An 18,405-nucleotide genomic window follows, 5' to 3' on the forward strand; every position below is an offset into this window, starting at 1 on the left:
TTAAGGACAGGGATTGTCGAGCTGGAATTAAACACATAAGCCAAGTCTCACTGCTTAGCTACATTCCAGGCTCTTCCACATGACAGGTTGCTTATAAAAACCTGTCCACTCCTTGCATTTCTCTAGTTCAATCCAGCTACTTCCTGGCTTTTTATGTGAGGACCAAGCAACACAAAATTATCATACAGGTCACTGGCAATTTGTTTTGCTGGCACAGTTAATTGCAGGCATTTGCTCATCAGTACAGTAGCAGGTAGAGCCACAGTACTGCACAGCAACAGCATCATACATCACAGCCCATGGGTGGACCACTGAGCTGCTTCTCCTATTGTTTGGTGCTCTGGGATCCTATGCAGGGTAAGATGAAAACAGATTACTTTGTTATCTCTGCATATGTGCCATGAGCAGCTCTGAGGTTATTAAACTTTTAATGCCAGTTCTCCACCTTACAGAACACCAGTTTCCATCTCTTCTATTATCTCTTTCTTTGCATTAGGTCATTAAAGCCATCAGGATAAGTATTATCATCACATCTGCACTGGAGCCAAAAGCTATTTGAAAACCCTTATTTGGACAGTCCTGTTAGTCAGCAGGGCTGCAGAATAAAGCAGAATATTACAGCAGAATAAAATTCATCCTCTTGCTTGCCTGAGGACAATGAAAAGCAACAGAGTGAGTGAACAACCTTACTTTCAATTCTTTATTCCTCTCCCTCCTCATCTTTTAATACCCCTTCTCTTAAGACACAATTAAACCCAGATCTACCATTTATAATGAACTTTTCATTAATCATATCAACAATGAGCAATACCATGTCGAATTACCAATAGAAGCATGTTCCCTTTCAGACACATGATATTGACAGAAATTGATACAGCAAGTCTTTGAAGACTTATGTTGTTTTTTTTTTTAAGTATGGATTATGTCTAACAAAAGGACAAAATTAAATAAGTATTATCAACAGTATGCCCCAAAAATCAGAACAAGAATAAAAAATAGAAAAACCTGCCACAAAAGCAGGAAAAAATTTGGCCCCAAATTTCCATTTTTACAATAGCAGTACAAAAACAAAACAAGCAAATCTGCAACACCAGGTAAGTGAAAATTCTATTTAAAAAAAAACAATCCTCTTTCAAGAAATAGTTTAGTATCATTTCATATATTTATCATTGCAATCAGCCAGACAATTAAACAAAGCTTTTTAAAACTGTTATACATGCATAACTCACACTGGCCCCAAGAAAGGAAAATGAAAAAAGATAATTAAAAAGTAGCACTTGAAAATTAAGAACATTCTTTAAATATGTTCTTCTCATTTTCAAAGAATAAAAAAAAGGGGTCAGTATTCAGTTCAGCAAAGTTTTTGTTTGACATAAACAGTTTGAGATTTCACTACCTCAATATCCTACCACAACAGATACTGAACAAAAAGGAGGAGCAAGCTTACAACACGTATGAAAGACATAGAAGGAAAACATTAAAATATGTTTCAGCTTTTACACTTGTGCATTGCTGATACACCTGGTTTTAGACCCACTAGCTAGAAAAGTAGTACAATAAAAAAAAATAATCTTTAAATTAATAGTTAGAGTACGTATCTATCCACAGATAGATTCAGACCTAACAATGCACCAGAGAAATCATAGAACTCTTTAAATTAGAAGGGAACTTAAATATAATCTAGTTCCAACCCCCCTGCATGGGCAGGGACACCTTCCACTAGACCAGGCTGCTCAATGCCCCATCCATCCTGGCCTTGAAACACTTCCAGGGAGGAGGCATCTTCAACCTCCCTGGGCAACTTGTGCCAGTGTCTCACCACCCTCACACTAAAGAATTTTCTCCTATATCTAACCTAAATCTACCCTCTTTCAGCTTAAAACCATTCCCCTTTTTCCTATCACTTCATGCACCCTTGCAAAAAGTCTCTCCTCAGATTTCCTGCAGCCCTTCAGATACTGGAAGTCCCATCTAAGGTCTCCCCAGAGCCTTTTCTTCTCCAGGCCGAACAACTCCAACTCACTCAGCCTGTCTTCATAGGAGAGGTCCTTCAGCCCCCTGATCACAGAATCATTAAACCACTTAGGTTGGAAAAGACCTTTAAGATCATCAAGTCCAACCATGAACCCCACTCTACCAAGTCCAGCACTAAGCCATATTCCCAAGCATCACACCTAGATGACTTTTAAACACATCCAAGGATGGTGACTCAACCACCTCCCCAGGCAGCCTGTTCCAATGCCTGACAACCCTTTCAGTGAAAAAGTTCTTCCTAATGTCTAAATCTCCTCTGGTGCTGTTTGAGGCCATTTCCTCTTGTTCTATCACCAGTTACTTGTGAGAAGAGACCAGTGCCTACCTCTTCACAACTTCCTTTCAGGTAGCTGTAGAGGGCAATGGGGTTTCCCCTCAGCCTCCTTTTCTTCAGACTAAATAGCCCCAGTGCCTCAGGAGTGTTCTCAATCCATTCTCCGCCCAGCCTGTAACTGTGCTTGGGATTGCCCTGGACCATGTGCAAGACCTTGCACTTGGCCTTATTGGACTTAATGAGGTTGGCATGAGCCCACCTCTCAAAAGCCTGTCGAGGTCCCTCTGGATGGTATCCCTTCCCTCCAGTGTGTCGAACTCAATACACAGTTTGGTGTCATCAGAAAACTTGCTGAGGGTGCACTCAATGCCATGTCCACGTCACTGATGTAGATGTTAAACAGCACAAGTCCCAGCATCAACCCTTGAGGAACACCACTCGTCACTGGTCTCCATTTGGACATCAAGCCTTTGACCACTACTCTCTGAGTGTGACCAGCCAGCCAACTCTTTATCCACTGAGTGGCCCATCCATCAAATTTTTATCTCTCCAATTTAGAGACCAGGATGTCATGCAGGATAGTGTCAAACTCTTTGCACAAATCCAGGTAGGTAATATCACTTGCTCTCCCCTTGTCCAACATTTTCCATGCACCTTAGCAGACCCTTCAGAAGGATCTGCTCCTCCATGACCTTGCCAGGCACAGAGGTGAGACTGACTGGCCTGTAGTTCCCTAGGTCTTCCTTTTCTCTCTTTTTGGAAATGGAGGTTATGTTTCTCTTCTTCCAAGTTAGTGGGAACATCACCAGACTCTCACAATTTCTCATATATGATGGAAAATGGCTTTGCAAGTTCATCCACCAGTTCCTTCAGGACCCACAGATGCATCTCCTCAGGTCCCATGGACTTGTGCACTTTCAGGTTCCTGAGATGGTCTTGAACCTTATCTGCCCCTACCGTGGGCAGAACTTCCTTCTGCCAGTCCCTTTCTTTGTCTTCTGTGACTTGTACAGTGTAGCCAAAGCCCTTGCCAGTGACGAATGAGGCAAAAATTCATTGACCACCTCAGCCTTCTCCATATCCCACATGACCAGGTCTCCCGTTTCCTCCTGGAGAGGGTTCACATTGTCCCTAGTCTTCTTTTTATCATGATGTACCTATAGAAACTTTTCTTGTTACCCTTAGTGTCCCTGGCCAGATTTAATTCTATCTGGACGTTAGCTTTCCTGACCTGATTCCTGGCTGCGCAGACAATTTCTTTGTACTCCCCCCAAGCTACCTGACCTTGCTTCCATTCTCTGTTGAAATACTCTTCAACTCCCACCAGCTGAAATAGTTTTCAGTGCTTCTTCAGCATGTGACATGTGTAGCTCTCATAGCATTAAAAAAAGATCTCTAAATAAAAATTATAATACCCTGAGACACTGGCATGCATAAAATCATAGAATGTCTTGGGTTGCAAGGGACCTATAAAGGTCATCTAGTCCAACCCCCCTACAATAAGCAGGGACATCTCACACTAGAACATATTGCTCAGAGTCCCATTAAGCCTGACCTTGAAAGTCTTCAGGGATGGGGCCCCTACGACCTCACTAGGAAACCTGTCCCAGTGACCCATCACCTGCATATTGAAGAACTTTAGTCTCATTTTCCTGATAGGAAGCCATCATTATGATTTATCCATAGACTTGCATCTAAATTACAAACCTATTCAGCTTTATTGTCTTCTATTCCAGTTGCTTGCCTGCTTAAGTCAGTGACTCTACTAAAAAGGGCCACTACATTACCAAGATCCCCAAGTTAAAACTAGCTGGCTTCAGTACTACAAAATAGCTGGTTACAAACCACATATTCACTCCTGCAATACACTGGAAACTGGGCCTCGCTAGAGCTGGAAATTTGCTGTAAAGCTCATTAATCTGTTTCCACATGCAATTCCTTTTACTATGCAAAATGCTGCTGACTAGGATCACAGCTCAGCTGTAGAAGGCACAGACACAACTTATGCAGTACACTTTTAAAAGAGTTTTGAGCACAAATCCCTTAGAAGCATGACAGCACAGAGGCATGGAACAAACTTTGCAACATTTTTGCACTTACAATTTATCTTCTGGCAGGTTTAAAGTTATGCTGGCTTTTATTTCATCCCCAAAGCGCAGATATCCTAGAGTGGCTAATGAGATGTACAAGGTCATGACTATTCCCATGCCAATGTTCAGAGCCTGTGGGAAACGTGCAGTGTCCTTCATTCTGTTTTCCAGTGGGAGTACCTGGAAATAGAGAATCAATTAAATGTTATGTTCTCATATTAAAACTACTACTTTTCCCCTGTTTCAAAGCCCATTTCCAAAATTTAGGTGATTCTATCAATAAATGAGATTACTCTACAATAATGCTTTATAGTCTGGAAGATCACAATATTTTATGCACCAAATAGAAATAAATTACTGAGAAGCACCTATCTTGGCTGGAAAACAGCATCTGTGTGGAAACATAAATCAGTATCTATAGGTTAGAAAACCTGACCAGAGAAATTTACCATGCCTGGATGAAAACACACAGGCAACGAGTAACATTATTTTTTTTTTGTAACAGAATGGTTCAGAATCCAAGGGTAAATCTCCTATTTTTATTAGGCATATCTGTGCTGTCAGTCTCCATCACAGACAAAACCTCCCATGCACATGGCTGACAAGCAAGCCCATGTTCAGCAGTTAGCCTCAGCTCTCCCTGGAAGAGAAGCTGAGGTCCATGACTACCAGAAGACAGAACCATGCTCTTCATTCTGCTGACAGAGGTAGGGCCAGGCACACTGTTTTTCCCTAAACAAAGTGCTTTGAGCCTCAGGTGGAGCCAGGTGACCTTGCTGGGTTTGTCATTACTTCAAAGTGAAGATAAAGGCATTACAACCATTCCTGCATGCAGATTGCCTTTTACATGTACTATGCAGCATATCATAGAATCATAGAATGGGTTGGGTTGGAAGGGACCTCAAAGATCATCTAGTTCCAAACCCCTGCATGGGCAGGGACACCTCCCACACACTTAGTAAGTCCCAACTTCAGTATTTACAGGCAAAATACCGAGTAACAAGCTCACATGCTGCTCTTCCCACCCTGAATTTCATCAGCATAACAGATCCTTTTATGTCTACAGCTACTGTTCTATTAACAGCTATTTGGATTTTATTTTTATTTTATTTTATTTTATCTTTTTATATTTGAACAAGTTTCTTTTCACAGGCAGACAAAATTATCACACAATTGTCTATCTGAAACTTAGTTCATAAAGGAAAACAAAGGAGAAGTGACAATACTATGTTCAATGTGCTTTACTCCAGAGGAAGCATGGAAATATAATTCTTTTTTACTTTCTACCTGTACTGCAGTCTTTTAGCTTTTGCATGTAAAAACCCAGTCAGTCTGAAGACCCACATATCTCCAACAAATCAAAGAATTAAAAATTAAAAAACTTAAATTAATTAAAAAATTTTAAATTAAAAAAAAATTAAAACACTACAGGACAGTTCTCTTAAGCATATTAGCTCTTGCTTTTAAACTATCTATTTGCTAAAGTTTAATCTTAAAAATCAATGATGTCACTTCATATACAATAATGAATAAATCAAAATAAAACATACTATACTAAACATGTTCTCACATCATCAACCTCCCTTTAACATTACAGCCTTCATTTATACTGAATTTAAGGAAATTATCTGCAAAAAGAAATACAGGATAACTAAACATGAAAACATTTATATCCTGAAGCATGCAGCACACTCCAAGCTAACAAGTAGCTCTGTTGGTTTAGGTGGGGAATGGTGCCAAGTTACCAAGCAATACAGTTTTCCACGCTTTTAGTCAGCATTGGTTTTTGCAGCCATGAGAAATCACATTTTTTAAATGCTAATTTCTCCATTCTTAGCCTTGAGTTAGTATCAGGACTAGATTCACCTCCAGACTGCACAGATGAGAAAGCCAATGCAGCCTTCCCTGCATCACTCAGTCCAGGTGGGAGTGTCCCCTCCCAGCCTCAGCAGCAAGCCTGCCCCTGGTCAGGAACTCTGAGCAGCTTGAAGCATTTCAAGCCAGTTTTTGTCACTGCAGGAAATGCTTCCCTTGGCAGAATTGATCCTCATAGAAATTACACAACAAACTTGAGCCAGGTTTTATACAGTGTCACCTATTCCAGACAAGCTGAAAAGTTCTGTAAGCCAATTAACAACCAATTACACAAACTCCCTGCTCCCTAAACTGCTAAATTCCATCAGGATCCAAAAGATTGGCAAAGTGTTCATAAGGAGACAGAGGCTGACAGGAGGTATGACACAAGCCAGTGTTTGTTCTGACACTTTGACACTTTGGCAGCTGCTGGATAGATTCTCACTCTAAATTTCTTTGCAGTCCCTATATAGTCTGTGTTGCAGCAACTTAGAAAAGACTCATATTTTAACTGAATTCAAAAGAGATAATGTTCTTTTCACACATGCTTTTCAGTTTTGGTTTTACTTCTTCCTTTTCGGAACACTGAAGCTCTGTTGCTTCAATGAAGCTGAACATGCTTTCTTGTCATTTTTTTCTGGAGGCAGAAATTAATTTCACTCTTCAATACTTTTACATTATTTTCTTAAAAAGCTCACACCCTACCTAGATGACTGAATAGGTCTGGCGGGAAAAAAAGGCATACCTCCAATTCTTTTTGTCCAATATTTGCATCATAATATCTTCTCTCAAAATGAATGTTGCATCAGTTCAGTATCTCACACTTCATTGTTGCTCCACACTTGTGTTCAAAGAACCATTTCTGCTTCAAAAGGCAGTACAATTAATCTGGTCCTACACCTCCCATGCTCTTCAGACCTATAACTTATCACCACATACACAATCACTGCACAATCTAGTGATGGGAAGTACTATGGTCAGGGAAAACTATGGGGACTTCTCTCTCAAATAAGGTCACAGGGGCAGAATGCTGAAGGCAAGAAAACTCTGAGATCCATGAGATAAGTTTCACAGTTCTGAAGATTTTTTTAATTAATTTTTTTTCTAAAGAGTCTTTACCCTGCTTCTGATTCCCATGCTCTCTGTCATTCATGCTCTTTCCCTCCAAGTTCACACTAGTCCCCTGTCATAGCCCTAAACACCTATGAAATCTGGTATTTTAGACAAAACTAATCCTTTCTGTATTTTCTGGTTTTCTATAATTTTCCTCCTTCCTCAGTTGAATAAATTCTTCATCTTTTTCTCTGTCTTCTTCATGGAGATCTTTCTGTCATTTTTGAGACACTGGGACATGTTGCTACTACCTTCCTGAAAATTTGGCTTCTTAATTTACTAAACAAGCATAATACATCTTCCTTTCATCCACCAAATAAACTCAAAAGTACCCATAATTTACTGACAAAGAAGCATAATCAGATCTTTGAAATAAAATGGCTAATCTGTCATCACCCATTATGCAAAGTATGTTCACTTTCATTTCAAGCTGTATGCAGTAGGTACAAACATTCTCCAGGAATACATTGCCTCCTCATCCCTTGCCTTGACTATCCTGCTACACTCAAGTTTTTCTAGAGCTAAGCTGCAGGGGACTATCCAATTCTAACCAGAAATCTCTACTGTACATTTCATATGACTGGACCAAAAAAACCCAGAAAACAATTCAGCCTGCAGATAATCAGATAATTGTCATGGCCACTAAAATCTAACCTTATAATGGACAGCTTAGTAGTAGACATGTCTTATGTCTAAAGACACGAGGTCATCTTTCCCTTTTCCAGGAAATACCTCTAAAATGGCAACAATGAAACAATCCTCCATCCTTTACACTTTTAAACTAGATATTTCAGGTGGAACAGACAGATACACATATGTTTTCTTGAGAAAACTCAAGAATTTTGGAAAATTAAAACCACCACATTCATCAACATTTGCTCAGAAAAAAACCTATTATCCATGTGTGATCACTGCTTTTAACTGGAAGAAGGCAGATTTTGGTTGGACAATAGGAAGAAATTATTTAGTGTAAGGGTGGTGAGACACTGGAACAGGTTGTCCAGGGAAGCTGTGGATGCCCCATTCCTGGAAGTGTTCAAGAACAGGCTGGAAGTGTTCAAGACCAGGGGCTTTGAGCAACCTGGTCTAGTGAGAGGTGTCCCTGCCGATGCAGGGGGGTTGGAACTAGATGATCTTCAACGTCCCTTCCAACCCAAACCATTCTATGATTCTGTGTCCTACAACAACAAAATAAAGCTGTTCAGGAGGCTGAGGGGAGACTTCATTGCCCTCTACAACTGCATGTAAAGAGTTTGTAGGGAGGTGGGTGCTGGCCTCTTCTCCCAAGTAAATAACCACAGGACCAGACGAAATGGCCTGAAGTTGCACCAGGGGAGGTTTACATTGGACATCAGGAAGAACTTCTTTACTGAAAGAGTGGTCAGGCACTGGAAAAGCCTACCCAGTGAGGTGGTGGAGTCACCATCCTTGGAGGTACTCAAGAAACGTGGAGATATGGCACTTCAGGGCATGCTCTTATGGGCTGAGGTTGGGGGTTTTTAGTTTGGTTAGTTTGGGGTTTTTTTAATTTTGGTGGGTTTTCTGTGAGTTGATGGCTGGACTCAAAGAGCTCTCAGAGGTCCTTTCCAACCTTGATGATTGCGTGATTCTGCATGTGATTCAAAGCAAAAAAAAAGCTGAGGAAGGTATCAAAGGCATGTAAACATCAATTCTGTACTACCTAACCTCAAAAGACAGAAGACTGAATTCTTAATAAACCAGTGCAGCTCAGGCCTGACCCATTCCATCTTTTGTGCAAAAGACACCAAGTAATTGATTTGTTCACTGAAAGGTGGATCCACAACCCTTCCTCATCCTGGGAGAACTGTCTGCAGAAAAAGTATGTTTTCTCCACATCAATTAATTATCATAACACACATCTATTACATTGCTATGTTTTGCTTGCTTGTCCTTGTCCATCTCCTTTCACTGTGCAGAAAAAGAGTCTTATGCAATATTTTGAGCACCAAGCTTTTATTCCATCACTTCTAGATCCATTTTTAAACTCGCTCTCTTGAGGAAGATACAGAACATCACTATTTTGTAACAAGTGCAGTAAACAATTTTATTTTCCTTAACAGATCCCTCATGACTACAAATAAAAGGATGGCTACTATTACCCAAGGAAAGATGCAAGCCACATGGTGACTGTACATATTTTTTAATAGTAAAAGATTTATACAAAATAAATAAACCCAGAAGGCAAGTCCTCATTACAGAACACTACCTTATGAAATTTGCAGAGCAATTCCAGTAACTCAAAAAATCAACCTTTTCAGATTCCCATAAAGCAGATTTCTAGCTGTTTCACCAGGAAAAATAACTACTCATAGCCACAAAAAACAACCCTGACCTATTGTCCAATTCTGATGACCTTGAAAGAAATATAAATCCTACTTAGCTTGCCGTCTGAAGCTGGCATTTTCTCCACAGGTTCTTTTTTCCTTTTTACTTTTTTATGCTTACGAGCTTATTTATCACTCCAGTATGACATTGATTTACTCTCTAGCTTACTCTGGAATTTAACAGAAGCCACACAAGTTTGTGTACTATAATGTCTTATTTTACGTTATTCATTAATGAAATCTAAAACACTTCTCTACAATCCAAACTGAACATTAAAAAGCAGCATCATAGTTCTGTCACTAGTATTTTAAAGTGTCATGTCAAAATCATTGAAGTATTATTATATGCTTTGCTGTCCTTTACATCACTATGCAATTTTATCCAGCAAAAGATAGAAGCCAACAAACTATGTTCCTAATTAATCAGACAATTCCAGCCACACTATTTAGTTTTACTCTCCCCACCCCACTGCATTTGGAGCTGTAGCCTACAGACCACACAATACTATATTCTAACATATCCTCTGTAATTGATGCTACTCTCAAAATTTCTATAAGGTGATTAAAAAAACCATGAGATAGAAACACAGCAAGTGTTACTGAAGAGTGTATTTCACTGCAGTGATACACAGAGGTTTAAGACATCATCAAGAATTTTCTGGACTCTGTGGTTCACAAGTTAACTTTCCCAAAGCTGCAACAACACCACCTGTATGCTCGCCAGGGATCATACCCACATAAAATTTAAACCACCTTAAAATAAGTTATAATGATCACAAAGCTCTCACTTATCTGTATCTGCTTCTTTGTAGATTGGAGTAAAACAATTTAGGAACTTTAACCCATTTTAATACAAATGGTTCAAAATAAACAGTCCTCCCAAAAGGTCTTTCAATTTTATCCAAAATGCTTTTCCACCCATAAGTTGCTTTAGCTTCTGAGGTGACACCAGACAAAGAATGCATTCATTGCAAGGTCCTGCACAGGGCTGAGCAAACTCTACAACAGAAAACCTGAAAAAAATAATTAACAATGTTTCCTCTTGCGATTAATGAGTACTCCAGGAAATAAACAGGATTAAGGATCCTACGAAGTTTTGTAACTCTAAATACACAAATTTCTCTGTCCTGGGATAAGGAACATTGAAATGAGCCATGCACACTTCCGGACCAAGACAATTAAAAACCAACAGGACTAGCAATTGAAAGGGTTTTGCAATTCACATCTTGCTTTTTAACATCCTACCAAAAAAGATCAATCCACCCAAAACAGAAGGGAAGGAAGACACTGAAGACTGTCTTTGTTTTTCATAGAAAAACAGAAAGTTTCATACACTTGTTTGACATGAGAGCACAGCACCTTGACAACTGAACCACTCATCGCTTTTTCTGTGCAGCACTCAAACATCTCGAGCACAAGTTGAGGAATATACAAAAAGCTGGAGAATGCACAACATTCCACTTCCTACTGTAATCATCTTCTTTCTCAAGCTGTGGCAATTACAACATTTTTACTTTCCACCTCTCCCATTTCCTTTAGGATTTTCTTTCTTGACAAATCAACATGATTTTTAAGCCGCAATGGTTATTAGGGAGCTGCTGCTGCTTGAGGAAGCGTTCAAACAGCGCATGATTAGGGCTCTTTCAAATCCAGGAGAACACGTATTCATAAATTTTTTATTTGCTTAGGAACACTATTCCTTCAGTGAACACTAAAGAAGATTATGGAGTTTAAAAGTCTTTTGACAAAAATCATAGGTCTATTAATATCTAGCAATTTGAGCCATTCAATAAAACTGTCTTTTTTTTTTTTAAATCTGTTGTCTCCATCATATTTGATCATAGAAATGCAAATTATTCTATGACATGCAGTAGATTTAATTTACAAATAAAATGTGTTGGCAAAACTATATTTAAGAGGTAAACTAGAACTTTAACCTCATTTATTGTGATGTATATACACACACATGCTGCAATGCTACCTTCATCAGTAAAAAGACTGTTCAGAGAGGGGGGAAAAACCTACTACAGATGTTGAAATTCAGATGCTGCCAATTAAACAACAAATATGAAAGCCTAAAACTAAGGATGAAAGCATTTATTCTAATTAGCTGTTCTCTCCAGGAAAAGTTACTATGATTTTGCACCTTCACAGCTGTATTCAAAAGTCATGAAAACTCATATTTAAATATTACTTAGACAATTCCATACACTGTAGAGAAGTACTTAGAATAGATTGGAAAGGAGGAGGAAATCTTACCTGAACCATTACAAGTAAGGGCAAAAGAACAGCAGCTTAGAAGGATTATAGGATGATGATCTGGGGAGAAGGAAAAAATCTGACCAAAAAAAAAAAGCAAAGAAACTACATAAATATTTCTACTTGAAATTATTTAACTATGCTGCTTAATTACAAGAAGTATAAGAAGAGTATATCTCACACTGGCTCTGCTGCACATATACTTAAGATATAAGAGTTTTCCATCTAAGACAGGGTCACATGTCAAGAGAAGAAACAGCTTTTGTGCCTCACTCAAGCCAGACGTATCAGACCCTGAATCCCACCTGCCACAAGCTGGCAAAGCAGAACACATGACAGTTTGGCACACTGTTACTGTTGCTCTTTTCAATTTCTCCAAAGTCACAGACTCACATAATGATTAAAAAAAGTTTCAGGTGAGACAGCAGTAAACTTAAATGCCTTTATTTTCTTACTTGTGTAAATGCACATGTACCTTAGGTCTTCTAAGGAAAAAGAAACATTTGAATGTTGCAAACACCAGATACGAGATGACACCTGAAATAAAGTTATATTCAGGAGTCTTCTGTTTGTGTTAGGAAGATTAGCCTTACATATAAGAAGCATTAAAGTTAGAATACGCACAAACAAATGGTTCTCCAGAGTAAAAGGAATTTTCTCCACACTTAGGAAGTGCATGACAAATTTGGTGGCCTTCTATGACAGGGTTACCATGTTGGCTGATAAGGAAAGAGCAACTGTTGTCATCTATGTGGACTCATGCCAAGCACAACATCCTTGTCTCTAAATTGGAGAGACATGGACTTGATGGATGGACTACTGGGTGGATAAGAAATTAGCTGGATGGTTGCACTCCAAGAGTTGTGGTCAACAGCTTAATGTCCAAGTGGAGACGAGTGACGAGTGGTGTTCTTCAGGGACCAGTAGTAGGACATGTGCTGTATTAACATCTTTATCAGTAACGTGTACAGTGGGATTGAGTGCACCCTCAGGAAGTTTCCCCATGACACCAGGCTGTGTGCAGTTATTGACACGCTGGAGTGATGGGATGCCACCCAGAGGGACCCTGACAGGCTTGAGAAGCAGGACTGTGCAAACCACATGAAGTTCAATAAGGCCAAAAGCAAGGTCCTGCACATGGGTCCAGGGCAATCCCAAGCACATATACCAGCTGGGAGAGAACGGATTGAGAACAGCCTTGATGAGAAGGACCTGGGGTTGTTGGTTGATAAGACATTCCACACGAGCTGGCAAAATGCACTTGCAGCCCAGAAAGCCAATTGTGTCCTGGGCTGCATTGAAAGAAGTGTGTGGCCAGCAGGCCAAGAGAGGGTATACTCCTCCTCTGCTCCACTCTCTTAAGACCCCACATGCAGTACTGTGTCCAGTTCTGGAGCTCCCAACACATGGACATGGAACTGTTGAAGTGAGTCCAGAGAAGGGCCACAAAGATGATGAAAGGGCTGCAGCACCTCTCCTACAAGGACAGGCTGAAAGAATCAGGGTTGTTCAGCCCGGAGAAGAGAGAGCTCCGAGCAGATCTTAGAGCAGCCTTCCAGTACCTGAAGGGGGCCTACAGAGAGAGTGACAGTGCCCTGGAACATGCTGCCCAGAGAGGTTGTGGAGTCTCCTTCACTGGAGACACTCAAAACCCACCTGGACTCATTCCTGTGTGATGTGCTCTGGGTGATCCTGCTCTGGCAGGGGGTTGGACTAGGTGATCTTTCGAGGTCCCTTCCAATCCCTAAGATTCTGTGACTCTACAGGAAAGCTGCAGAGGGGCTTTTTACAAACAAGGGTTTATAGCAAGAGGACAAGGAACAATGGTTTTAAGCTGGAAAAGGGTAGATTTAGATAAACTATTAGGAAGAAATTATTTCCTGTGATAGTGGTGAGACACTAGAACAGGTTGTCCAGGGCAGTTACAGATGCCCCCTCCCTGGAAGTGCTCAAGTGCTCAAGGGACTTTCAGCAAGCCGGTGCAGTGGGAGATGTGCCTGCCCATGCAGGGGGTTGGAACTAGATGATCTTTGAAGTTGCTTCCAGCCCAAAGCATTCTATGATTCTACAGTAATCCTCTTCCTCCTCTCTTACATTAATCATCTTCATAAGACATCCAAATCCAGTGATTTTGCACAGTAGCTACTGCATGTCTCTTGCTGACAAGACATTTAAAGTCCACATTTACCGTGTACATTTACGAGTAGGTCATCTCCAGTCATGAGATCCAGTTACCTACACCTGGTTTGTCCAAATGTAAAAACATCCTCTGAGAGCTCACACCTTTCATATTTTGATGATACAAGCCTTTGCATCATCTCAAAAGAATGCCAATATAATGGATACATCCTAGGCCCGAGATACAGCAAGCAGATTTAGATAATGTTGTGTTACCTGCTAAATGTCTGTTTCTGACAAATCCAGTCTGGTCTAGAAGACAACAGAAGAGTGCCAATGTGTTTAATTTTTTTATATGATAATACAAACCTGGCAAAATAATTTTTGACAATGAGATGCTTCTATCTCAAAGCCACAGGCTTAACAAGCTGATCTACATCCACTTTCAAAATCCAAGTAATGACACTTTAAAATTATAATCCACTTACTTTTCTCTGTTTTTAAATCTCCTGGAATTGGTTAGCTGCTGCCTAATGTGACTCCAGAGCCTGTCTTTTGGTATACAAATACCACTCTACTTTCTACTGCAAAGCTGTGATATCCAAATTGAAAAGCACTTTGAATAGACATCTTCAAGTAATAGGCTAGAAGCCTTATTTTTCAACACATGAAAATAATGTTGGAAAGTAACTCCTGAAGGTTATACTAAAACACCACTTCCATATTTGGATTTAGTTTTTGTATCTCAACCAAGAAAGCCAACCAGAATTTCACTGCAAAATATTCATTACGTGTAGCTGCTATTATATAAGCATAACATTATGCAAAGCTCTTACCAGCATTTGGTAATGGTACAGACATATCCAAACCTGAAGGCTTTGGTTTTACTCTTCTGAAAAGCATTGTTCAAGAGGTTTAACAACATTTTGGTCATACTCAAGAGCCAAGTCTGAACAAAAATGTCATGTTCATTATAATAACAGACCTAAGTCCCCCCTTTAGAATACAAATGAGGCTCTCAAATAGTTCTTACAAAATAATATTACATGTTCTGTGAAAGACACATTCACTCCACTTTATCAGCTGCAGCTCCTGTGTTCAAGTAGTGTTGATACTCTCTTTTCTGTGGCCCGAACACCAGCCCCGTGATTCATCATCTGGCACAGGGAACCCACTGACAGGGACAAGCTAAATCACAGAGGGAAAGAAGCAGCTGCAAATTCTCCCATCCCCAGCAGAGCCTTGTCCTCAAAAAGGGCTGTATACATTTTCTCCGTCTCCAAATCAACATATTACTACCTTCTGAACCAAAAATCTTCCCTTTAAAGCAAAATGGAGCATCTTAAACAGTCTGTCATATCCTCATAGGAATACTGCATTTCTGCTGCTACAACTGTTCCCCAAAATGTATTGATGCCACCAGTCAATGCAATTTACACAAGCTCACCCTGAGGATCTCAAAATCTTAAATTACAAGTGTTGAAATTCTAAAACAACTCTCTACACTATGAATGATAACCACCAGACTGACAGTGCTGCTCCCAGTAGGTGTTTACTAACTTGGTATTAAGGGACCACAGGGTACCCCTGCTGCCAGTTCCTCCTGTTAGTACCCAGCAATGATTACCATCTCTCTGCCAAGACATCCACAATTTGCAGCGGTGACCTCAAAACAGGGAGCAAAGAAATGAACACTACCAGCAACAGACTGCAGCACTTTTGAATCCTGTTACAAGTATCACTTAGCATGCATTAACATTAACCAGCCCTTTGACAGCACTAACCTTGTTTCTGCTGTAGTAGTTGTAGCAACAAACGAACAACTGTCATCAAATGAGTTTTGATTGAATTTGCAGAGAAATATGAACAGCTCATTAATTATATTAATATAATCAATTCATCATATTAATTATTTTTATTAAAATATCTCAAAAAATTGTAACACTGGCCAATGAAATGTTTAACAAGCTCTTAGTATCACACAAGTACTGGCTTCTAGGCACTGTTTGGTTTATTTGAGAGTCTATATTTCAATTACAAATAGGCTACACTGCCTCTGAGTTATTACAGACACGAGTCAGTAAAATAAAAGTTCTTAAAGTCTATTTAGCTAGGGATCAGCTATAGCCAAAGCAACAATACTCAAATTACTTTCATCCTGGTGATTCTCTTATTACACAGGGACAGATAATCAGTCCTAAGCTCATGACAGATTTTAACCAAAACTCATGTTTGTTACCATCAAAACAACAAACACACTCTCTTCATGGTCAAGAAAATCCTACTAGGAATCTGCTGCATCACTGCACTTCCCTGAATCACATTTCCCAGTGAACAGAACTTTAAACTCCCCTGTTCAATTAGTCTCATTAATTGAAACAGAGTTACTGAAGAAATACGGGCATACTTTAGGTGATGACAACTGCTAAACCAAAAGAAAAGGAAAAAAAAAAATCAATATAAAAAAGCTTCTTGGAACTATGGGATGAAAGAAGATCAGTGCTAGAGTATCTCCACCGCAGCCTGTTGTTTGGTTCAAAGACAGCAGAATAACAGATGTTTCCATACTGAGCACAGCATTATGGACTGCCCATTATTTTCTGTCTACATTAGCCACCCCCTTTGTTAATAAAGCCAAAATCAACTAAGCATCTTTGAAAATAGATCCTCCTGACTGCTATGGCTAATGTGTACTGTTTTATAATGTGCTTTATAGATCACTTATTCCTCTACTCAAATTGTTGATCATTAAATATTCCTAGTAGGAAGTATCATTTTACACAGAGCAATGGTGGTACACAAACCACGCTGAGGGCATTTTTCCTCTTTTGTTAGGTTCTGTTTAAGATGACTTAACCAGCCCAAAAAACTCAAAATTCCATTTGCTGTCCCTGTTCATAACATTCAGTAATCTGGCAGCTCTCAGATGAGAATTAGCAGAATGTACATTTGGAAAGGAAAAATGCAGCCTCATAAGTGTTTAAGGCCAACTTATCGCATAGAGTAATTAACAAAAATCAACTTTTCTGAGTTGAACTTAAAGCTTCAGTTTATAATGCAATATTCAGATAACTTCACAGTAATAAGCATTATTTGCAAGACTTTCCAGAATAAAATAAAAAATCAAGTCTCTAACAACAAGACCAAGATCAGGTAAATCCATTTTGAGTGCTGGCAGGCAGAGAAAGACTAAGGAGCCAATCTAATTAAATGCTGGAGTATTTTCCTTACCAGAACAATTCAAGCACATGGATAAGGGAATGACAAGTTATCATACATCAGCTGTACAACAGCAGCTGACTATGGGAGTACTCTTAATCCATTGTAATGTGAGTTAAAACACATTATCTTATATAACAATGACAGAATTTTAAACTAACATGTTTCACTTCACATTTGCAAGAGGACTCAAATGCACAGAGAGATATATCACAGTTCAGTCTATGATGGTAACTTACTGACCTGAAATAACTAGTTATCAATTAAAGGAAGCACCAAGAATTGTATGAAATATGAAATACTAACTATGTAAAGCAGAAATGTCTGTTTCACTTTGCTTCACCCATCTTTTTTAATTCATGTTTCAGTAATTTTGTTTACTTCTGATTATTCAAGTCCATAAAATAATGTTTTTCTTCAAATCTTCTCAATGGTGCAAGCAATTACAGAATAGGAATGTACAGCAAATATTCTGCATGTTCATAATACCCCTGAGAAGTACAGACATATTAATATAATTTTGAATATAAGGAATAAAGATTAAGCTCTAGATTTTCACTTTTACATTAATTTTAATTTATAAAGGCAGCCATGTCATTTTAATGGTCTTGTGTAAAGTACACACACAAAGTACATGAAACCATAATGAACATAAACATTTAATTAGTTTGTAAATAACAGTAACACAGTGAAAAAAACTAAAATTCAGTCTTCATTTGCTTTGAAGAATAGGTGAATTATGATCAAGTAAGAAATTGAGACAACCTATATGGAAATACATGCAATAACTGTATAAAGCTAATATCTAATAATATCAAGCAGCATTTTTATGTTTCAAAGGTACAACCTGAATGAACCCTACATTATATGCTCACAAATAAAAGAAGGAAAAGTTTGGAGTTCTTAAAGATGTCATTAGTAACAACAAGGGATTCAATCAAGCACAATGCTCTGGGCAGCTCTTTGAAGGTTCACATCAGAAGTCAATAGTCCTTTACAGCTCTCCAGGATTGCAGCAGCCTGCTACCCTGTATTTCTCAACACAAGATTAACACTGACTGAGGAAGAGTGAGTAATTCACTATCATTCAATAGCACCA

At 39.1% G+C, this 18,405-nt stretch overlaps 1 protein-coding gene across 3 annotated transcripts in view; it reads right to left on the reverse strand.

The window, feature by feature from the left end:
* The window catches only part of SLC36A4 (solute carrier family 36 member 4), a 99,509-nt gene that overhangs the window by 56,552 nt on the left and 24,552 nt on the right, over positions 1-18,405 (reverse strand). For all 3 annotated transcript variants that reach the window (XM_051621499.1, XM_051621508.1, XM_051621516.1), the window contains one exon: positions 4,409-4,578. In XM_051621499.1, coding sequence (XP_051477459.1) covers positions 4,409-4,578 — 170 coding nt within the window. The remainder of the gene's footprint in view (positions 1-4,408; positions 4,579-18,405) is intronic.

The sequence above is a fragment of the Apus apus genome, chromosome 1, assembly GCF_020740795.1.
Source record: "Apus apus isolate bApuApu2 chromosome 1, bApuApu2.pri.cur, whole genome shotgun sequence".
NCBI classification, from domain to species: Eukaryota; Metazoa; Chordata; class Aves; order Apodiformes; family Apodidae; genus Apus; species Apus apus.